Source organism: Colletotrichum costaricense (genome assembly GCF_030867565.1).
Source record: "Colletotrichum costaricense strain IMI 309622 chromosome Unknown Scaffold_1.1, whole genome shotgun sequence".
Lineage (NCBI taxonomy): Eukaryota > Fungi > Ascomycota > Sordariomycetes > Glomerellales > Glomerellaceae > Colletotrichum > Colletotrichum costaricense.
This window is the reverse complement of record NW_026848230.1, coordinates 2,041,836-2,063,209: the sequence shown is the minus strand read 5'-3', so window position 1 is coordinate 2,063,209 and position 21,374 is coordinate 2,041,836. Positions and strand designations below refer to the sequence as shown.

General features: G+C 54.4%; 10 protein-coding genes across 10 annotated transcripts; 4 read left to right on the top strand and 6 right to left on the bottom strand.

Moving 5' to 3' along the window:
• Nucleotides 1-1,578: 1,578 nt before the first annotated feature.
• CCOS01_00738 (uncharacterized protein) lies at nucleotides 1,579-2,083 on the bottom strand (the record flags this gene model as incomplete). Its single annotated transcript, XM_060448935.1, has 2 exons — nucleotides 1,579-1,869; nucleotides 1,931-2,083. The coding sequence occupies 2 exons, from the start codon at nucleotides 2,081-2,083 to the stop codon at nucleotides 1,579-1,581; spliced, it is 444 nt and encodes a 147-aa protein (XP_060320373.1).
• Nucleotides 2,084-2,735: 652 nt separating this feature from the next.
• On the top strand, nucleotides 2,736-6,377 carry CCOS01_00737 (helicase associated domain-containing protein; the record flags this gene model as incomplete). The annotated part of the gene is made up of 1 exon (XM_060448934.1): nucleotides 2,736-6,377. One exon carries the CDS (start codon nucleotides 2,736-2,738, stop codon nucleotides 6,375-6,377), a length of 3,642 nt encoding a protein of 1,213 aa, XP_060320372.1.
• A 995-nt stretch (nucleotides 6,378-7,372) lies between these two features.
• On the top strand, nucleotides 7,373-8,615 carry CCOS01_00736 (short chain dehydrogenase; the record flags this gene model as incomplete). The annotated part of the gene is made up of 6 exons (XM_060448933.1): nucleotides 7,373-7,508; nucleotides 7,631-7,864; nucleotides 7,935-8,153; nucleotides 8,222-8,280; nucleotides 8,328-8,377; nucleotides 8,441-8,615. The coding sequence occupies 6 exons, from the start codon at nucleotides 7,373-7,375 to the stop codon at nucleotides 8,613-8,615; spliced, it is 873 nt and encodes a 290-aa protein (XP_060320371.1).
• A 619-nt stretch (nucleotides 8,616-9,234) lies between these two features.
• CCOS01_00735 (uncharacterized protein) lies at nucleotides 9,235-10,212 on the top strand (the record flags this gene model as incomplete). The annotated part of the gene is made up of 1 exon (XM_060448932.1): nucleotides 9,235-10,212. One exon carries the CDS (start codon nucleotides 9,235-9,237, stop codon nucleotides 10,210-10,212), a length of 978 nt encoding a protein of 325 aa, XP_060320370.1.
• A 608-nt stretch (nucleotides 10,213-10,820) lies between these two features.
• On the bottom strand, nucleotides 10,821-11,881 carry CCOS01_00734 (MED6 mediator sub complex component; the record flags this gene model as incomplete). The annotated part of the gene is made up of 2 exons (XM_060448931.1): nucleotides 10,821-11,372; nucleotides 11,453-11,881. The coding sequence occupies 2 exons, from the start codon at nucleotides 11,879-11,881 to the stop codon at nucleotides 10,821-10,823; spliced, it is 981 nt and encodes a 326-aa protein (XP_060320369.1).
• A 436-nt stretch (nucleotides 11,882-12,317) lies between these two features.
• On the top strand, nucleotides 12,318-13,124 carry CCOS01_00733 (kinase phosphorylation protein; the record flags this gene model as incomplete). Its single annotated transcript, XM_060448930.1, has 1 exon — nucleotides 12,318-13,124. The coding sequence occupies one exon, from the start codon at nucleotides 12,318-12,320 to the stop codon at nucleotides 13,122-13,124; it is 807 nt and encodes a 268-aa protein (XP_060320368.1).
• A 408-nt stretch (nucleotides 13,125-13,532) lies between these two features.
• On the bottom strand, nucleotides 13,533-14,794 carry CCOS01_00732 (Hus1-like protein; the record flags this gene model as incomplete). Its single annotated transcript, XM_060448929.1, has 4 exons — nucleotides 13,533-13,559; nucleotides 13,613-14,465; nucleotides 14,533-14,638; nucleotides 14,752-14,794. 4 exons carry the CDS (start codon nucleotides 14,792-14,794, stop codon nucleotides 13,533-13,535), a joined length of 1,029 nt encoding a protein of 342 aa, XP_060320367.1.
• A 1,158-nt stretch (nucleotides 14,795-15,952) lies between these two features.
• CCOS01_00731 (uncharacterized protein) lies at nucleotides 15,953-16,522 on the bottom strand (the record flags this gene model as incomplete). The annotated part of the gene is made up of 1 exon (XM_060448928.1): nucleotides 15,953-16,522. The coding sequence occupies one exon, from the start codon at nucleotides 16,520-16,522 to the stop codon at nucleotides 15,953-15,955; it is 570 nt and encodes a 189-aa protein (XP_060320366.1).
• A 370-nt stretch (nucleotides 16,523-16,892) lies between these two features.
• CCOS01_00730 (uncharacterized protein) lies at nucleotides 16,893-17,261 on the bottom strand (the record flags this gene model as incomplete). The annotated part of the gene is made up of 1 exon (XM_060448927.1): nucleotides 16,893-17,261. The coding sequence occupies one exon, from the start codon at nucleotides 17,259-17,261 to the stop codon at nucleotides 16,893-16,895; it is 369 nt and encodes a 122-aa protein (XP_060320365.1).
• Nucleotides 17,262-17,802: 541 nt separating this feature from the next.
• Nucleotides 17,803-18,432, bottom strand: CCOS01_00729 (uncharacterized protein; the record flags this gene model as incomplete). Its single annotated transcript, XM_060448926.1, has 3 exons — nucleotides 17,803-17,866; nucleotides 17,951-18,309; nucleotides 18,406-18,432. The coding sequence occupies 3 exons, from the start codon at nucleotides 18,430-18,432 to the stop codon at nucleotides 17,803-17,805; spliced, it is 450 nt and encodes a 149-aa protein (XP_060320364.1).
• Nucleotides 18,433-21,374: the final 2,942 nt, after the last annotated feature.

Genomic DNA, 21,374 nt, shown 5'->3' with positions numbered 1-21,374 from the left:
ACTGTTGGAGTATTCGGTATCTCAGCACGTCTCCATCATATATAAGTTTTCTGGTGTTGTTCAACGTGAACAAGTTGCTACCCAAGACCTTGTTCTTTCCATGTATATTTTAGTCACTACGTAACCTTATGTTAGCTTTTTTGTCATGTCGATAGCATGTAATCATGTGCTAACTTTCGCCAAGCATGAACCGAGATACGAAGACAGGGTGTCTCAACTCGGACTTGGTGGTGGGTTCGGCGGTGGTCGAGGCGAGGGGGGATCTTTCCTCGACATGTCCGTGGTTGTGACCGAGGCAGCTGCTTTATGTATCACGTAGATACAAAGACTCAAACGCCGCTTTGTCCAGAGGATTAGTCGATGTTTTCGAGGTATGGTAAGGTCTTGAGCATACCAACGCTCTCTTGAATGACAATACTTGTCTTCAGTGACTTCTCATGAACATGAACACTCTAGTTTCTTAAAAGAAAGTCAAGCATGAAATACTTCTTAGCCTGCTTCATCAGAGGAAAAGCTTTGCCAGGGAACCATCCTTTGAGCAACGTCGGCCTCTCTTCGTGTACACTGAGCCGCCAACAGCTGCGCGCTCCCGTTCCGTTCCCTGACCGCCACTACTGCCTCTTCATGTCTTCTTGTCGGTGATGAGAACGTAGTAGTCTGAGGTGTTTTTTCCCTTGGCCGCCAGCACCTGTCCATATGCCGGAAGCCGTTCCCGCCTGTGCCGGCCCGGGGAATGTCAAAGGTGGCTGTCATCTTCTCTGGTCTGCATATCCAGCCCGTCGGAACCCGACGGCTCGCGCTCCCCGGCATGACTGAGGACCTCTCTGGACTCGCCTATCAGATGCGAGGCTTACTTGAACGTGGGGGAAAGGTGTGGTGGCCCGACTTTGTAGGCGTGTTGTAGCACTGCGTTGTCTCTTGTTGTGCCGACTGTCTCCCCCGGCTCACCGCCACGAGTATGGCTGTCATTGTGGATGCGGAAAAAGCAAGTTGACCCTGACACTGTACGTACCGTCACAGAGGGCGGAGGTGTTCGGTTCATAGCAGGTTCTATTTCTGTAGTTTGAATACCTCCTACTTTTCATAGATAAGCTGTTGACCCGTGTGCCAGTCTTTACCAGATGAAAGCACACAAAACGTCTATCACGACTACCGCAGTCAACAAGGTTTTGAAGCGTCCTGCACTATGGAATAGTTTGGCCTTCAGGAATGAAACATACTATCCGTACCAAGCCGGTGATTCCTTTGAGTTTTTAGGCGCCACTACGGCTTTCAGACTTGAACCACGCCCATGTTGCTGGCAATACTGTACGGGCTGTAAACTTTTGAAGTTTATATCAATCATACCAGCCACTCATAAACCCAGCCTTCGTTTCGAGGCCTATTTATTACTCGTGCGATACCTTCATGGCATACTAACACTGATATTAAGGCTTGGTTCCCACCAAAGGGCATTCGACTTCCATCAGCGAGATGCTTCTCAGCCAGCGTATGCTCTGTTCAGAGACTAGTTGCAGAAGCGGCTATCATCATCGCAGGTTTCCAATTCGAGATTTACCACGTTATCTGGCAGGTACCTCACAGAACCTTCTGAACCAACTCGACTGTATCGAAAAAAGCTTCCCGCTCAGTGTCGACCTTAGTGAGCCCCAGTCCCACCACGAGCGTCCTGCGATCCTCTGGGTCTCTCGTGGACATGAGACTGGCAATCTGTGCTGCGTAGAGCTGCCCCAGAGTTTCTCTCTCATCACCTCCACCTCCGAGAAGAGTCTTGGGCGTCAGGTGGACCGATGGAAGAAGGCCCCGGCTGGTTGAAGGCAGGCTCAGGTCAACCATGCCGCCTGTGGAAGCTTGCAAAGGTACTTGGATCTTTGAGAATGGTCAGTAAAATCAATTTTGGATAAAGCCCAGGGAAACTTCGAGGACGCACCCATTGTGAGAGCTTGCCGTCTTGTGAGATTGTCAATACGAACTTGTCGGAAAAGGAGACTGAAGTGACTTCTGTTGGGACGCCGTTTACTGTTCCCGTTTCCTGCCTGCTTCGTGCGGGGAAGGCTTCTTCTCTGATTCCCTGAGGTTCCATCGTGTTGGGTGTTCCGAGATAGTATCTTTGGGGGGGAGGGTAGAATGATTTTATGTTGAGTCTTCTCGATTTTTGGAATTGACTTTACTATTTGATCGTGTAGGCGTATGATGTAGATCGTTTATTAAAGTCTCAAGTTGGACTTGTAGGTCAACTCGGACTGCAGCCAGTGAGGGACTCGTCGAACCCACAGCAGCGGGTGACAAGGGTGTGGATCGCCCCGCACTAGGCCCAAAATAGCTGGAGACCCGGCGGTCAACCCGGCAGAACCTTTTCCATCCAAAAATTTCCAGAATTTGGCGGCGCATCTTAGCGACCCTCAGCGTTGAGTGAGAGAAACATGAGATTTTACTTCACGTGCATCTCCTAATCTTGATACCCTTGTTAAAATGCCAATTTCCTGGCGGTATTGACAATTGTTTTGCAACGCATTTTTCCAAAATTCGATCGCTTTTCTAGGCTTCCACGGCTTGATCTAATTTCACCTGGATCAGCAACGAATCTCAGTCTCATCCACCTAAACTTTTCCCAGTGAGGTGAGAGGCCGCATAAGAAACAGCGACTTTTGCTTCGGTCCAAAGCAGCACCACTCACGCCACGAAGGATCTGCATTGAAGACAAATTCGAACTTGTCATTGTCACACAAATCAAGATGGGAAAATTCGTCCCAAGGCAACGAAAGCACAAGGTGCTCGCCCGCGAGAGGGCCAAGGAGAACGGCATCATCCCCCAGGACTCGAATGCGGATGAGATTCTCCCCGAAGACCAGAAGCGTCTCCAGGAAAAGAGAGCGCAGCTCAAGGCCGAATTGCAAGGAGACGGTGCCAAGGCCAGCGGCAAGAAGGCGAAGCGGTTGGAAAAGTACATCACCAATAAGCTTCGCAAAGATGAGAATCGCGAAATCCTCGCCAAGCTCGCGCAGCAAAAGGTCGACACGAGCTTGTTCACGAGCACCAAGACTCTCGGCCAGGGCAAGGAGTCCAAACGCCAGGCTTTGACGAGGGCGTTGCGGGAGAAGAACGCCGGGTTGGCAGTCGACGCGGATGCCGAGGAGCTGCTTTATGAGGAGAGAGAGGAGGCCCCCGAGGTGGATTCTGACGACAGCGTAGATGACACTTCAAAGGCACCCAAGCCGAAAGCTTCTAAGGCTGTAGTCAAGGCACCTGTGCCGGTATCAGCAGCGAAAGCGAAATCAACACCAGTACCGCCTCCACAAGTACCAGCACCTGAACCGACAACTACACCCGCACCTGCATTAAAGCCGGAACCGCAACTCGCCGCATCTGTAGGCTCTGGTCTGAAGCGTCCATTAGATGTCGATGATTCAGGACGACCAGTGCTTCAGAAGCGTCAAAAGAGAGGCGGCGTGACCTCCAAATTCTCCATCGCTGAACCGGAGAAAGCGAAGGATGCAGAGGACGAATGGAATGGTTTGAGCGATGACGCAGAGAACAATTCAAGCGATGAGGATGACGATTCAGCCGAGGAGTCTGAAGAATCAAGCGAAGGATCCGAAGAGTCTGAGGAAGACGACGAAGATGAAGACGCAAGCGAGGACGATGAAGAAGAGTCTACCAGCACAAGGCAGTCTGCCTTCAAGGCTTGGGCTCTTGCGCAAAGAAACGAAGCCCTTGGTTTTGAAGGAACAACAGAGGCCTCCACAGCACTGGAAATTCCCAGGCCAGAGAATTTTGAGCCACGCCCGCTTGAGCAGGAACCACTACCTCAGGAACTACAGCCGACAACAAACCTTGCACGCAAGGCATACGCCGTTGCTGTGACGAGAACGCCAGATATCCAGGAAGTCCGCATGAAACTTCCGGTGGTCGCTGAGGAACAGAAGATTATGGAGATGATTCACAATAACGACATTGTCGTCGTATGCGGTTCTACAGGTTCCGGTAAGACGACTCAGGTGCCGCAATTCTTGTACGAGGCTGGGTACGGTTCTCCTGGCTCTGCTACTCCGGGCATGATTGGCGTCACGCAACCCCGACGAGTTGCTGCCGTGAGCATGTCAAAACGTGTTGCGCAAGAACTAGGCGACCACTCGGACAGAGTGGGATACCAGATCCGATTCGAGGGTACAGCTTCGGCCAAGACGGCCATCAAGTTTATGACGGATGGTGTGTTGCTGCGAGAGATGGGGCAAGACTTCTCTCTGAAGAAATACTCGGCAATCATTATCGACGAAGCCCACGAAAGAAGTGTCAACACAGATATCCTCATTGGAATGCTGAGTCGTATCAATAATATTCGCAAGGGCGACGACAAGGTCGATCCTTCGATCAAGCCACTCAAGATCATCATTATGTCCGCGACGCTAAGAGTCGAAGACATGACCAACAATACCACACTATTCCCCACCCCGCCTCCTGTGGTTGAAGTCGAAGGACGGCAGCATCCCGTCACGATTCACTTTGCAAGGCGGACACAGTCCGACTTCGTCGAGGAGGCCTTTAACAAGATTATGCGTGGTCACCGGAAGCTACCGCCAGGAGGCTTTTTGGTGTTCCTTACCGGCCAAAACGAGATTAGGTATCTGAGCAAGCGCCTGAGGGAAGCATTTGGTGGCTTCACAGAAGCCAGCGCACCCAAGGTCCAGATCTCAGCCACCGATGCGCCTATGGAAGTCGAAGATATCGACTTTGGCGAGGTTGACGATGCCATCGGTGCCGACATCGATGACGGCCTCGATGAGGATGAGGACATGGAGCACGAGGACGACAAGGAGTTCGAAATTGAAGGAGAGGAGGGAGAAACGGGGCCCATGAAGATGCAAGTCTTACCCCTTTACTCTCTCCTGCCAACTAAGGAGCAGATGAGGGTATTTGAGGATCCTCCCGAAAACCACCGTCAGGTCATCCTGGCAACCAACGTTGCGGAAACCAGTTTGACGATTCCGGGCATCCGTTACGTCTTTGACTGTGGCCGGTCCAAAGAACGCCAATACGATCGCTTCAGCGGAGTGCAAACCTACGAAATCGGCTGGATCAGCAAGGCCAGTGCCAGTCAGCGCGCTGGTCGTGCCGGTCGTACGGGGCCCGGTCACTGCTACAGACTCTACTCCTCGGCCGTCTACGAGAGAGACCTGCCCGAGTTCACGGACCCCGAGATCCTGCGGATGCCCGTCGACGGCGTCGTGCTCCAGCTCAAGGCGATGAACCTCTCCAACGTCGTCAACTTCCCCTTCCCGACGCCGCCGAACCGTATGGGTCTCCGCCAGGCCGAGAAGCTGCTCACCTACCTCTCGGCCATCGCGCCGGAAGGCCAAATCACAAAAATCGGATCGACAATGTCCATCTTCCCGCTCTCGCCCCGCTTCGCCCGCATCCTCCTTGTCGGCCACCAGCACGACTGCCTGCCGTATACCATCATGATGGTGGCGGCGCTCTCGGCCGCTGAGGTCTTTGTCCCGGAACACCAGGCAATCCCCTCTCTTGAGGCGCGTGACGAGTCTGAGTTCCGCCGCACCGCCGACATCATCGCCGAGGATCGCCAGGCCAACATCAGGCGCCTCTTCAACGCCGCGCACAAGAACTTCTGCTACCTGGACGACAGGTCCGACGCCATCAAGCTCCTCCAGGTCGTCGGCGAGTACGCCCATGACCCGACGGAGAAGTGGTGCGAGGATCACTTCGTCCGGTACAAGGTCATGAAGGAGGTGACGCAGCTGCGCCAGCAAATCACCGAGCTCCTCCGCGCCAACATCCCCGCCTTCAAGAATCTCAAATACCAGGACCGGCTCGACGCTCCCTCGGACAAGCAGGTCGCCTACCTCAAGCAGATGGTGGCCGCCGGCTTCATCGACCACGTCGCCCTCCGCGCCGACAAGGCCCCCGTGCCGCCCGAGGTGACGCGCAAGCCCGGCCGCGCCATCGACGTGCCCTACATCCCGCTCTCGCCGCTCGGCGTCGGCCACGGCGCGGAGAAGTACATCTACATACACCCGACGTCGCCGCTCGCCCACCTCAGCCCGGCCGAGTGCCCCGAGTTCGTCGTGTACTCGCAGCTTCAGCGCGCGACGCAGGGCGCAGACGTGAATAAGACGCCCAAGACCAGGATGCTCGCGCTTACGGACGTCACGGGCGGGCAGCTCGCGAGCTTGGCCAAGGGCACGCCGCTCGTGAGCTACGGGAAGCCGGTCAAGGAGATTTCGTCGACGGCGAATACGCGCGAGGTGTGGGTTGTGCCGTACCTCAGGGCCGAAGGGGTCGGTGGTCAGGGGTGGCCGTTGCCGATGAAGAAGGTCGTGCAGCGCAGGGTTGCTGGTAAGGGATGGGTTGTTGAATGAAACGCGGGGGAATCAAAATTTGGTATAAGCATATTTTCAAAAGAATAGAATGGGTCACAAGACATTCACCGTTACTCTGTCATCTCCACCTTGGCGGCGATAATGAATCGTTGATATACGGTGTTAAAAATTCGGCTTCTCTCAATGAGTCGAAACTACAATACAGGGCCGACTAGAGTCAGTTCTTCCCCCTCTGATTCAGTCCTTCGCCAGTCGTACCGGCAGAGCCGCTTCTACATAAGCGAATCGGGTGAGACGGTACCTTTGGATGGAAACTCCTCCTCGCCCGAATGCCAAACCTCCCAAAACAAGAGTCAAAACCGGCCGGTGATCCAAACACGTGGCGAGCTGGGCCGGTTGAATCGGTTCATAAACCTGAACCTTCTTTTTCCGACACAGGGGTTCTCTTCGCACTCAGTATGGACCATGCGTTCTCCTCCCTCCTTCTCCGTCTTTCTGTCTTCATCGGCGCGTTCGCGGATGAAAGGGGAGGGGGGGAAGACAAGTCTGAGATTCAGGCCTCGAGTAATACACGGCACACGCACTCGGACACGGGTGGCCCTAAGGGAATTTCGGACGAAGGAAATTGTGAAGCGGGTAAAGCTGCAGATGCACGCCCGTGGCCGGGCCCGAGCGAGACTTGACTTGTACTGTCGTTTTCCTTCGAGAAGGACGTTTTCCGTTTGTTCTAGTGTCATTTGTCGTCGATTCTATTCGTTCATCGAAGGAATACCAAATTTATAATCTTTCTGAACGAAGCCGAAGTGAAGCCCAAGATAGCAGATTAGGTATAGCCGACTATCGTGACGACGACCAACAAGCTTTACCTGTTGCTGATTCATACGCCAAACTTATTTTTTGTTTACATAGCCGTTTCAATTTGGAATTCACTCTGCTCGAGTGTGGATTAGAGAGCTCTTACGCAATCCCGTACCCGTCACAGGACCGTCGTTACTTACAGAGAGTCCCCCTTCCCTCTTGCGGACCTGGCTCCGATGATATTGCAACAGCAAAGGTCGACCTGGAAGGAAAACGAAGCCCTCATTGACGAATGCATGAGCGCCCTCCGCGAGATTGAGATGAAAATGACACTCTTCTCAGGCGTCGCCGTGGTCACAGGCGCTGCTTCAGGTAAGGTCACACGTCAAAATCTCTGGCTCTTGAACGCCATAACATCCAATTATGAAATCAAGAAATGGATGAGAGGGAGGATGAGATGGAATGTAAGCCCGGGACTGACAGAGTGAACTCAGGCATCGGCCGCCAGGTGGCAATCTCATTCGCCCGTGAGGGCTGCAAGCGCATCGCTCTGCTCGACAGAGATGAGGACGGCGCGCTGGAGACGGCTCGCATGTGCCGGGAAACCAACGGGGAGACGCGCACTTTTGTCATGGAGATTGACAACCGCAACGACGAGGACATTGCATCGTGCATGGAGAATGTTGTAGAGGAATGGGGCCGGATCGATTATGCAGTTAACTGTGCTGGTGAGTCTATTCAAGATTGTTTTGCGACATCCCTAAGCATATCGGGAAGATTATTGACGGTAACTTGAAGGCATGTTTGGACCAAAGGCACCGTCGCACCTCCTGACGCCCGCCGAGTTTGACGAGATCACCAACATCAACTACCGCGGCACATGGCTATGCTCGCGGGCGGAGCTCACGCATATGATTAAGCAGGAATCCATGAAGACGCACGACGGCAGACCAGGGAACCGGGGGGTCATTGTCAATGTTGCGAGCAATCTCAGCCTGGTTAGCCGGCCAGAGACACGTGAGTCCAAGCCGAGAATGCCTCTTTCTTTTCCATGTGTGAAGGACCACAGCTAACAACAATGATAGCAGCCTACAACGCATCCAAGGCGGCTATCTTAAGTATGACGAGAAGCGATGCCATCGATGTGGGTTTCCTTCTACGACGAGAGACTCCAAGTCTGACAGCTAGTAGTATGCAAAGTATAATATCCGCGTCAACTGTGTGTGTCCAGGGATCATTGAGTAAGTTCTGGGAGAAAACCGGATGAAGGGTGTTGATCATGAGAACTGACCGAGACAATCCAGCACGCCCATGACAAGTGAAGTCTCATCAGATGATCCCATGATCGCAGTAGCGCCAATGAAGCGGAAAGGAACGCCGCAGGAAGTCGCCGATGCCGTCTTATTCCTCTGCAGTTCTAAGGCGTCTTTTATCCACGGCGCCTCGTTGTCCGTCGACGGAGGCTACGTTATCAACTAAGGCCGAGCCTCATTGACTCCCTTGGTGTAGCCTGTTGAATAGTAAGAATGAGGATGAACGAGAGAAATAGATAGATGGGAACAGGAAAATTGCCTATAGAGAAGATTGGCCATGAAGAAGCCAGTTGAAGAGAAGCCTGGCGAACAAATTGAGATCGGAAAATAGACCTCACTGTTTCGAGCCCTTCGACAGAAAGTCGCAATGGCAATTTATCAATACAGTCACTTGTGTCGATCCAGAGTGAACTCATGGCGCTCATCTTGCCATTGCTCGGGGCTGTGTTGTCTAAGTCCTGGGAGAATCGTAGTCGAAGTAAGGGCGAAATGTAGTGCGCGTAATGTTGCAGTCTTGGCAGAAAATCACTAAAGTCAAAATAACAAAGTCTCCGAAATGTTTTCTTCTTGTTGCGCAACGTTCGGGCGGTGATCTTCTCACGGTATTTATCCTAGTATTAGAATAGAAAGACTAGCGCAATACGACGCCAGTCAAAGTACCCGAAAAGTCTCCATGATCTACACTCTCACTATACTATATGTAAGACGCCTTTCGCTCGCTACATTGGAATAACAATCTAGAGCAGTCCAGATGAAAGTCCAATCCAGAATAACCATCGCTAACAATGACATCTATAACACCAACAATCCTCATCGTCGGCGCAACCGGCCAGACGGGAAGCGCAACAATCGCAGCCCTCGCCTCAACCCCCAACCCGCCCCAAATCCTCGCCCTCACCCGCTCCCCATCCTCTCCCAAATCACAAGCCCTCCTCAAACTATTCACAGATCGTCAATCATCAGTATCCTCTTCAACAATAACACCGACATCATCACCAATAACCCTCATCCAAGGCACACCCGAAAACCCGACCCCCATCTTCGCCTCCCACCCAGACATATCCGCCCTCTACCTCGTAACCGTCCCACCCGGAGACGAAGCGCAAGCCATACCCCTCATCGACGCAGCAATCGCCCACAAGATACCGCACATCGTCTTCTCGAGCGTCGACCGCGGGGGCGACGAGCGCTCGTGGACGAACCCGACGCCCGTGCCGCACTTTGCGGCCAAGCACCGCGTCGAGGTCTACCTCCGCGACAAGACGCGCGGCACGCAGACCAGGTGGACGATCTTGAGGCCGGCCGGGTTCATGGATAATTACCGTGCTGAGGCGGGGGTTATGGGCTCCGTCATGGGCGGGCTGTGGGCGACGATGCCGGCGGGTGGGAGGAAGATGCAGCTTGTTAGCGCGAGGGATATCGGGCTCTTTGCGGCTCGGGCGCTGATAGAAGGTCCTGGTACTGAGGATGAAGGAGGAGGATGGGGTGGTAGGGCGCTGGGGCTCGCTGGTGATGAGATCGGTTTCGACGAGGCGGAGGAGGTATTTGAGAGGGTTGTGGGGCAGAGGATGCCGAGGACGTGGGGGGTTGTCGGTCGGGGCGTGAGGTGGGCCTTTGAGGATGCCGGGAGGAGTATGGAGTGGTTTGAGGAGGAAGGGTATAAGGCTGATGTTGCGATGTTGAGGGGCATGGAGCCGAGGTTGCAGACCTGGGAGACGTGGTTGAGAGAGAGTAGTGGGTGGGTGAAGGATGATGAGGAGTGAAAAGGGGGTTCAGAGAGGCTCAATGCAGTTCAGCGATGATGTTTGATACCATTTTCTAGGGGTCTAAAGAGCGCCGAAGACTATAGATTTCCATATATGTCAGATCTCTGCTTGAATTGTACATGATCCTTAAGTAAACATGAGGGACGGGCTGAAAAGGGATGCCTGTTCTAGCTATAGCTCTGTACGTCGCCTCTTTCCTAATCACAGGTCATGGTAGGTTCTGAGATGGAAAGTGTACGCGAGCCCAATCCACTGCGAGGGACGCCCCGGAATACCTGCAGGATACCCGCGAGGCTCTATAGCCGATGAATCATCGCCAGCTCCCAACAACAAGTACCTGGGCCGTATGGTCGAGGGGTTCATCGGGCTGCAGAGGCCCCGGTTAGACAGTGAAGACTCCTGTCTATTTCGGGATCCAAGTTCGATTCCTCGATCGGTCGGACCATTGTTGTTTTTTGTGTTTTTCTTTTTCTCTCTGTAAGAAAACCAATAGAAGGCATGCTTTCCTAGGCAAAAAGGGGGTATCATTACTAAATCAAAACGCTATGAGTGAGTCGAATCCCATCTCTTCTTCTTTTTTACTTTTTGTCCTCCGGGGCAAATTCTCACGAAGACGGGCCAGGCGTCGTAGCCGGCGTCGCAATCTTGCTCTTCTTCCTCTTCGGCTTCGGTCCGTTGGGCGTCTTGGGACTCTTGCCCTCCTTACCCTCCTTCTTGGCCTCCTCCGCCAACTTAGTATTAATCACCGGCTTGGGCTGTGCCGACGATGGCGGAGGCGGCGGCGCAATCTTGTCCTTGCGCCCCGTGCTTGCAAAGTGGAAGTCGCCGGGCCTGCCCGTGATCGGGTTCTCGTCAAAGTAGTCGCCGCCGTGGCGCATATGGATCGCAAAGGACTCCTCCGCCAGCCTGTCCAACGCGTTGGCCGTCGAGTCCTTTTTGCTGTTGCTGCCTGTTTTGCCGCCCGCCGAGGTCTTGCTGCCGTTCGTTGCGCCTTCGGCGGCGGGTGTGTCTGCTGCTGCCGCTGCCGCTCCATCTTTCGCGCGGGCGAGGGCTGAGGGGGGCGTCGGTTGGGTGTAGACGTGGCCTAGGGAGGGCGTCCACTTGCGTACGCTGTCGGCCGCGGGAAGAACCTTTCTCATTGATTCGGCAATTGATTCCTAGCATTGTGTCAGACTCCATCATCCTTCAAGAAGAATGCTATCTCTCGTGGGAGAGAGGGAGGGAAGTGGGGACTTACAATCCTCGAACTGAGAAGATCGCCCAGCGTCGGCGCCTGATAGATATTCTCGCCGACGACAAAGTAATACGCCAATGGCTTCGTCTCCATGCGCCCGCGGTCGAGGTTCTTCTGCCTCGTCTGCTTCACAATCGTCCACACGCCCGTGCCCATGACCATGTCGGCGGGCGCGTGCAGGACCCTGAACTCGAGGCCGGCCATCTTGTCGAGCTCGCTCTCGAACGCCTCGCGCGTGGCGAGGTTCTTGAGTAAGGCCGGGTTGAACATGGCCTGGTTCGTGATGACGGCGTTGTTGGACTGGCGGTCGAAAAAGGGCGACTCGGCAAAGTAGAAGAGCACGCTGTTGGAGTGGATGCCCTGCATCGAGGCCGCGATATCGGGGGCGCGCCATTGGATCTCGTCCAGGGGCGGGTCGTTTGGGTTGGCCATTGTGGAGGGGGGGATTTGGTCGTTGGAGGAAGGTATGTCGAATGAGTTGTTGACGAGTCGTTTTGTGCTGGGTATGCGTGGGTGACGTTCGGAGGGCGGATTGCGGAGCTTTTTGAGCCGGAGTGGAAGCTCTCCAACTTTTGTATCGTGGGGCCGGAGCTTGTTCGACTGCAGGGGCTGAATCGACAGGGGTTTTTTGCCCGGGGGGTGGTGGGGGAGCGTGTCATCACGTGATAGTCCTGCCTGCCGACCATCTTCAAGCTTCAAGACCTTCAATTTGAATGGAGCCTCTCCAACGACGACCATTGTCAAACCTAACACCATCAAATACCATTAATACTCAACGGAAATCCCTTACCAAAAATTTCATCACGAGAAAATCAAAGCACCGCTACCCAAATCAAGAACTCAAAGCAAATCGAAACCGCCCCCGAAAATGGACCTCCTCTCGAGCGTCCGCAAATCCGGCTCCCGCGGCGGCGTCAACTTCAGCTGGGACGAAGTCGCCAACTCCTCCCACCGCGAAAACTACCTCGGCCACAGCCTCAAAGCCCCCGTCGGCCGCTGGCAAAAGGGCCGCGATCTCAACTGGTACGCCAAGGGCGACGGCGACGACGCAGGAGCGGTCGAAGGCGAGACGGAACAAGAGAGGCAGGAGCGCGCGCGCAAGGAGGAGCTGCGCAAGATCAAAGAGGCCGAGGAGGATGCGCTCGCGCGCGCGCTGGGATTACCTGTGCCGCAGCGGGATTCGTCCGGCGCGAATGCCGTTGAGGTGAGCGGGGCAAGGGGGATCGGTGGTGCTGGTGCTGGTGCTGGTGATGCGAAGCCTGTAGAGGAGGAAGGGGCCAAGGGCGGGCTCGTTGTCAGTGAGAAGAGAGAGCGCAGGGATCGGGATGAGGATAGGCAGAGAAGGCGGAGGCGGAGTCGGAGTCGTAGCCCCCGGCGAGAGAGGAGGAGGGATGGCGAGAGGAGGCGGAGTCGGGAAAGGGACATGGATCGCGGGGAGGAGAGGCACCGCCATCGCCGTGGTGAAGGACGGGAACACGGTGGTCGAGAACGCAGGGATCGCGACCGTGATGAGGGACGGGAGAGGCGGCATCATCGTAGGGCGAGAAGCCGGAGCCGTGAGGGTGGTGAGCGAGAGCGCGGGCCGAGAGAGCATCGACGGCGGAGCAGGAGCAGAGAGGGTCAGCGGCCGCGGTCGAGCGACCGCCGACGAAGTCCGGATGAGCGCCGTCGATAAAGGTCGGTAGACTGGTGAGCGTGGTGAGACCGAAGAGACAGAACAATGATACCCACGTCGCTTCTGTTGCGCAAAGAAGCACATTATACAGTTTACAAGAACATACACTCTCAAAATAGCGTTAAACGAGAACCAGCAAGCAACTTGTGCCTGGTCATTTGGATAACATACACAATGTCACCATATGCAAATCCATAGCCCGTTATGGCTTGGTAGAGACCCTTTAACTAGTGACTTTGCGAAGATAGAATCCCAGTATCGGCCTCATCTTCAAACTGGTCTGCACCCAGCCACTGGGGCTCACATAAACGCCGACATCTACCTCAGTGCTCCTGCTTTTCATAAACCTGAACGCCGGTCCCAAATTACTACAGTACCCTCCTTGACAGTTCGAAAACGCAAAACAGCTCATGCGCTGAACGATGTTACGTAGTACTGTGAGTAGTCAGCCAGTGTTCTCCCCTAAGCGCATGCAAGGGATCTCTTACGGTCAGTACGGCGTCGTCTGCCGTGGCATCGTCATACTGCGGCACGTAAACATACAGAATCAAAGCATGGTCGTCTGCGAATGCAGCAACGACTCTCCCCTCGAGCCGCCCTACACTCAACACCCGGCTCCAGTCCTTGCCATCTACCCGCACCGTTGCCCACTTCTCCGGGCCACCCTCCTTAAACTTGACGCTTGGGTGCTCTTCAACGGGCATCTCCAGCTGCGTGGGGTCCAACTCCGGATTGACGAGTCCCGACCATGTACTCGAGACGTCGACGGCCTCGGTGGCGATCCGCAGCTTCAGGTTGCCAAACATGTTGGCGCTAAGCTCCAGCTTGGGGCTCACGCGGGAGTTTGTGCCGGACGAGAGCGCGAGCTTGGTGAAGCGGTCCGAGATGGCCTTGAGCTGGAGCAGAGGCGGCATGGTGATGTGCACGTCTGTCTCGCGCACCGTGGGCTGCATGATTGTCTCTACCGTCTCTGGATGCAGCACCCGGACGGGAATGTCCTGGGTGATGATCTTCTCGCGCTCGCGGCGCAGAGACGTCTCTAGATGCTCAGCGGCGAACCCCTGGTCGTCCTCGTCAAAAGGATCATTTTCAAGACCGGCGTAGGCGGCGTTGCGGCCTGGGAGACCTGACCCCGAGGAGGCGTTCGTCGTGGTCGTGATGGTCATGGACAGTACGGGGACTCCATCCTTCTTGGTGAGACGCAACGAGGCAGAGGTGCTGTTGAGCGCAGAACGTAGGGCACGTTGGAGAGGTTGCAGTGGTAGCTCAAGGTTGATGGTGTTGTGGTCTTCGGCCGATTGGATGTGGTAGCTGTCAAAGATGAAGTCCATGGGTAGAGAACTGGAGCCATGATTCAGCAACCATAGCTTCTCAAGACGCTACCAGAGTCAGAGTGCAGCAATCTTACGACCAGACTTGAGAACCCGTGTCGGGAATGACGGTGAATCGTGCCGTTTCATCGTCTAGGCGAACCCATGCGATCTTCTCGAGCGAGTTGAGGGCAGCTGTGAGCTCTGTAAAGCAAAGGAAACGGCCAGAGAGTCAACAAGGGAACCCGAGGTTGCAGCAAAGCCGGCCGGCCGGCAAGCAGGTAGGCAGGCTTGGGGTGTTGTGGGTTCAAACGCACTGGAAAAGGTACGGATGTTCTTGAGCTCCGTTTTGAATCGCATTTTCGAAATCTCGATCTCTCAGCGAAGTGGCCGTCCGTCCGTCCTAAATAAAAACCTTATAGGTACAGGGAGTCACACAAACAGAAAGAAACACCCGGCTGCAGTTGACTGATGAAAGGATATTGGGTACGGGCGGAGAGGTATGGGGGGGGGAGCTGATTACCTCTTTTGGTGTAGACGCGTAAAGTGGACAGAGAAACGACGCGATCTTGCCTTTCAGAGGTGCGTTGCAGTGTGCGGTACGCCGCCGTGCGTGGTGCTACCACTGGCAGGGAGAAGGCACCGAGCAAAGGTGGTCCATGCCTGCCAATGCCTGCCGCCACGCTGCACTGCAGGCGCTGCCAGCAAGATGGTCTGCAGAAATCGGCACGGGAGTCTTTAGCGCGGGGCATCCACCCCTGCCTAGCGTGTCCACATTGGGAGACCTCACCCCATTCACAGTTCGCGCCTACCCCGCCATCACCTGAGGTCCCCGGGGATGCGCAGAAGAAGGGAGAGAGGGTGAGACCGCTTTGGAGGGCCGGCCAGTTGGATAATGTCCCGACAGGCTTCACTTTCCCCCCTTTCGCTTCTTGATTCAAGATCTCTGGGAATATGGTGGATGCTATGGACGTCAGAGGGTGTATTGAGTCTCCCAGAGTGACGTCGACAGGTGTGGAGTGAAGCCTAGGTGGTTGGTGATTTTGCATCACCGTGAAGCAGTCCATGTCGGTCGAGAAAGGCTGGCTTCTAGATAGCCTTGAGGTTTCATTTCCAATACCCTATGAGAAAATAATTGTGTTCAAGATTGTTGTGAAAAGCTCGAAATTCGTTACAGGTATCTGGACAAATGAGATCCGTCACCTATACCATCTGCTGTCTTATAACAAGACTGATGAGGCTTCGCCCAAGTCATGATGCTCCCATCAAACTATTGTGTAGAGACCTGGCTTGGTTATCATAATGCCAGTCCTACCAGCCGCTATGGTGCCATAGTCTACCGGCCTTTAGAAGCCACCGCCGTGCATTCCTATCCCTTGTGCATTCATCGTTGTGTACGCCGGCGGTGTCAAGCCGAACTTCCCAGCACTAGAGAAGTCGCCATGTCTCTGCTTAGGTAGGCCCCGCGACGTTGGTATCTCCGGTCTCACCAAGAGACGGAAACCACACCCACTGGTGTTATTTCTTTGGCGATTTCGATCCAGAAGCTTTCCGATCTTCTTGGATAAAATGTTCGGTCCACTTCCTCCTCCATACTTCACGATCCTCCCAAGGCTCTTTTGTTGGTGTTTCTTCCTGTTCCTTGGGCACCTCTTGAGGAATGGACGCCATGTTGTGATCGAGCGAGTGGATGAGGGAGTTGAGCCGCGGTAGAAGCTGACCGCGAAAATATTTAGATGTTTTGCGAGTACGTTGTAGTTGCGTGTGACATATTTCGCACGGCATCCAGCCCCAGTACATGTAATTGCGCGTCGCCTTTGTCGTCGGCACCACGGGATGTCCACAGTCGCACCGCATGCTCACCCTACACCAAGGGCAGTGCGGCTCATCGACGCTGGCGACGCCGAGCCAGTGTTGTATGCAGTCGCCGCCAAAGCGGTGGCCGCAGGGGAGATATCGCCAGACCTCCTTGTCGCCCTCCTCCTTAGCCTCGCCTACTTTTTCGTAACATATTGCGCAGCAGGTGTCGTCGGCAGCGGGATTCGAAGCCATCTCCTGCTTCCGCATAACAGATTTGAAAATGTTCATCGTCTCCAGCGGGAAAGGGACATGAGATTCGCTATAAGACCCAGCGTCGGAAACAAGAAAACTTGCTAGAGGAAAACGAGTCCCGGACTAACCGAAGCCTTTGTTGCTAGACCAAACGGCGGTCGAACAGTGATGAACAAAGACGATGAGGAACATAACAAAGAAGGGAAAAAGAATACAAACACCCGGACAGGAAGAGCCACTGACTTTAGGAAAGCTAATCGTGCCTTGCAGATGGATGGCTCGACATTGACCTCCGCCGTTGGACCGTTCCGGATCCTCTGCCGGGTCAGCCATGTCTTTCTCAGGAAAAAAGGCATGGTGCACGGAGCCATACCTTGAGTACAAGGTGTGCCGCCGACTCGCTGGGCTATGCTTGACATGTGCGCTGGCGGCATTTAGTCTTGGTCTGACCTTTCTGGGAAACATGGAGCATTGGCTGGAGAGCGTGTGACGCTTGACGCTTGTCAGAAGGAATGCGTGCCCCTCTTCCCAGTCCTCCAGGAGGAGGAACCATTTCGGTGCTGCTGACCTCCACCAACTTCATCCCACTCCTTACCACATTAAACAAGAGTAAGATGCCATGCTGAGGAGGGGCAGAAGAAGAAAAAGAAATAAGGATAGAAGAGCCGCCGTCTCCGATAGCGAAAGAGAGAAACATGACAGGCCAAGCTAGGTAAGGTGCAGAAACCTGCAGGATGGAAACACCGGGCGCCTGAGCGGTGCTTGTTTCGGACATGTGGTTGCGCCTGACCCCAACTCAGACCAAACAGAGCAGAGATGGAGCGAGACAGTCAACCAAAGTGAGGCAGGTTGGCAGGCGGCATAAGGTTCAGCTGATGTTGATTTCAGCATTGAAATGAATGCAGTTTTAGCCACCCCTTATCGCCACTTGATTCCCACGTTTGCCGAATGCCTGCCTTAGTAATGCGGAACCAGAACTTGAACTTGGATGGGTGCGAAGTACGAGATCTGGGTCGCTTGACATGGCAGACTTTCCTGGAACAAGCGATTGCCGAGAGAGACATCGCGGGCTTAGCCTCTTGGTGACAGGCTGACTAGATCGGCCAACTCGGCCGAAGGCTTACCAGTTCGCGTGCCCATGTTCATCCACCACCTACATTGCATGCAGGCGGAAGAAAATGGGGTTTTATGCGGCAGCAAGGCATACGTATGATGGAAAGGCAAGGCGAATATTCAGCTGAGTGTCCTCGTGGCCGATAACGAGGCTAGGCATCCGGTACATGGAAGCGAGGCTGAAGTGCGTATTAGATTGATGACTACCGCCTATTACCAGCTCCATCATCTTCATCGTCACTGTCATCTCTAAAGCCCTCTTCCAGGCTGGCACAGAGACACATGTGTTAGTTACGAGGCCAGGCGACAGAAAGAATAGAATACGAAGGCGGGGAGCATTGCTCGACTTACTCTCGGCTCAAGCGCCTCGTGCTGTCATGCCTGTCTCGCCGAGTATCTTCTGTCAGAGCTCTCCGGGTATCTTCACCAACCTCCCCAAGCTCCTCGCCATCTTCTGACGAATAACCGTCTTCGGAAGCGTCGGTCGCGATGACGAGTCGTTCATGAGCATTCCGCCGCCAGGTTGACGGGACCATCATCCTTGCAATCGCATTTTGCACGCGGTGTCGTAATGACACAGTCGAGGTCGATATGGTATCGAGAGGTAGATATTGGCTATAACGACTGCGCCATCTGCGCCAGAGCGGCAGGGCAACGTAGGTCGAAACGAGGAAAAGAATGAGCGAGATGATGGCAGGCACGATCAAGGTCTAGACATATGACGACAAAAGATTAGCTCAGGAGATATATCGGGAGAAAATCGCGGAGAGAGATAGAAGCTTGATTGCAGCAGGATGAAAGCGTACCTTAATGACTGACATCGTGGTGCCCATGGTGGGCCTGGCGGTGATGTCGCGTAAATATTTGTCGACCTTGCGTCCTTGTGGGAAAGAGTTCCCGGGATTACAATGTTGAGCTGAATGATGACAAGGCTACGATTATCAGCAAGCTTGGCTGAGAACTGCCGCCGGCGAGCGCGGACGGAGCCAGGCTAAAGCCAAAAGAGGCGGTCCTGTCAAGCTGTCTGCCCAGGTGGTGTTGACGTGACACGGAGCAAAGCAGCAGAGCAACCCAGTGGAGGTTGACAGGCATACGCAATCAAGAAGCCACTTGGCCCCGGCCGGCGCCAGGCATGGCAGCTGGGTGCTCCATACCTAGGTACGGATGGAGGACACAAGCTAACCTTGATGGGCCCACTACAAAAGCTGTCGATTGCGCGCATCCTGCTAGAAAGTGGTCGGACAAGTACCTTCCCTACCTTAGGTACCTTACCTGCCCGTACCTGACACTGACAGAGGCGCTTTCGATAGTTCCGTTCGCGAACGCCTTTTAGCATGCAACGAGCGGATGTGTCGCGAGTGACTAGGTACTGGCTTTTACTATGATATCTCTTTGGGCGCGATACTGTCGTATTTCTCCTCAGTACATACCTACAGGCTACAGACGTTGATGAGTTTTAATAATATGTATCCGTATTCTGTTCCTTACTTACCTAAGTTGGCAGGTGAGGTCCATTGTTCAAAAGGTCGAGTCGCGGGACTGACTTGAGCGCGGACTCCCCGGGACCCTTATCTGACATACTCAAGCGAGAGCCGAAGATAAGACACCTCGAGAAATGGGACCATTCAGGACCACGGTGCCACTGTGGGATTGCCGTTGATGTTTCTATTCCTGCATCAACAAAGCAACGCTTAGTGAAAATGCCAGTCTCGTACGATATCGACAGGCAATCCGCAAACGAGCCTCAGGAGCAAATGCCCAAAGTTTGCTCTATTGCCCTGTTACCAGGTAGTATAAGCAGACAGGTCGTTGTAACACGGGAATAGTCGAGGCTCCCGAGATTTTTGATCAAATATCGCTTACGGTGCTGGGCCTCAATGGTGGACCGCCCGGGACGATGCCTTGTCACCCCACCGCCACCTTTCCATGTGGAGGTACATGGTTCGAGAGGGCTCTCTGGCTCAAAACGGACAGACAGGGCAAGCATTGTAATTGGGCCTCAGGGTTCTTGTCGCCATCTTTAGCATCAGCACCACCGTAACGGAGGGTCTGCGGAAGGGTTAGGGGAGCCTGGGGACTCGGGGAGGGACCAGCCCGCCCATACTTTAGGAACCCGCCCAATGAGGGGGGTCCATTAGGCCTTTGTATGGACAGTCTAGAGATCCCTCACAGGGAGAGGGCGAGTGTTGGCTCTTTTGGGCGTTTACAGACGGACGAATGCGAAGAAGAGATTGCAAGATGAGAGAAATCGACTACCATCTGAGGTGTGAAGGTACTCCAAGTTCTCGCTCATGCGACTGGCTGAAGCGCCAAATGTGAATGAATGAACGTCGGCGATAAGGCAAGGTAGAGAACCTATCTAGGCAAGGCTTCAGTTCTCTCGCGATGCTGCTTGACGTATCGTTGGCGAATCCAGCACGAGACTTGCAGATGCCGATGGCGATCTTTGGCGCATTTGATTTGGCTCAACCCACGGACTTGGGTTACTCGTCGCCGGACTCTCCTCTCCCTCTTCGCGCCTTTCTGAACTCGTCCGAGTCCACGTCCCTCGGCCCTCGACCCCTGAAAGACGCAGCGGGATGCGGCGCCCCGTAGCATCGCATGCCAATACTAATTAGCCATTCTACGAGTGCGGTGTGCCATTGAATACGGATGCTGAACGGATCTTGAGCCTTCCACGAGCCCACTGACTGACTCCTTCGCACTTTGAGTTGGAGACGGAGTACCTTACACAATAGTATCGCACATTTGAACTTCTCTCTCAAGTCAAGCGCGCCAACAGAACATCCCCACCGCCCAACGCCAGCGCCGCATGCGTTCGCCTTTCCTCTCTATCTCTCGCACCTTCTCCATTCTGCGTCTCCGTCTGCATTGGTCTCTTTCTCTCTCTGCTCCCCTTCCATTCACGTAATCTTCTCGTATCCATCTCGTCCGGGCTACATCTCTAGCCGCGCCCGCACTCATTCCAGTCCACCTGTCACTACTGCAACGCACTGGACTGGCCCGTACCTTAGCAGCCAAGACCTCGAGACTTGCAGTTCGCGCCGCTTCTCCTCCCATCCTCTTCTCCCTCCCACCCCAGAACGCTCAGGCAGTTTCCGCAGAAGAAATCGCAATTCTGCTGCCCTTAAAGTGTCAAGTCAATCGCGGCCCCTTGTCGAGCCCCGTTTCATCAGGGAACTCCGCACTTTGCAACGTCGTCTTCACAGTGACGAGACAACCCGCCGCCCAAAAGCAAACCTGCACGGCTACCACCTCATCCCATACTGGAACTGCTGCCACTGTTACTGCTGGCTGCCGCTGGCCACTAAATTCGGTAGTCTATTTGCTCAACTGCCGCCTAGCCAACGCCCTGGATTGTCTGTTTAGCTACCTACCTACCTTACTTGAGCCTAGGCTGGTTTGTGGAGGAACGAGTTCTCGACGGAACGCGCGAGCGAGCACTATCTCAGCTCCTCGTTTCCCCTTCCCTCCTCTCCCCCTCACGTGGGAAACCTGGTTCACGGTCACAACATACACACAGCCAAAGGCTATCGTCAGCTCGTCAGACCCATTTGCGGTTCGTCAGCCTGCGAACTGGCCGTGGCAGACTTCGGATACTTGTCCCGGCTTTGCTTGATACCCGGCAACCCAACCACACACTCTTTGTGACGCACCACTTGCTTTTCGCGATTCTATTTTGTTCATATTCCTAAACCCCTGCTCCGTCCCACGGCGCTCGCTGCAACCTGCGCAACTTTTTCGGCCGCCTACCTATTGCCTTACGTCCCTTTAC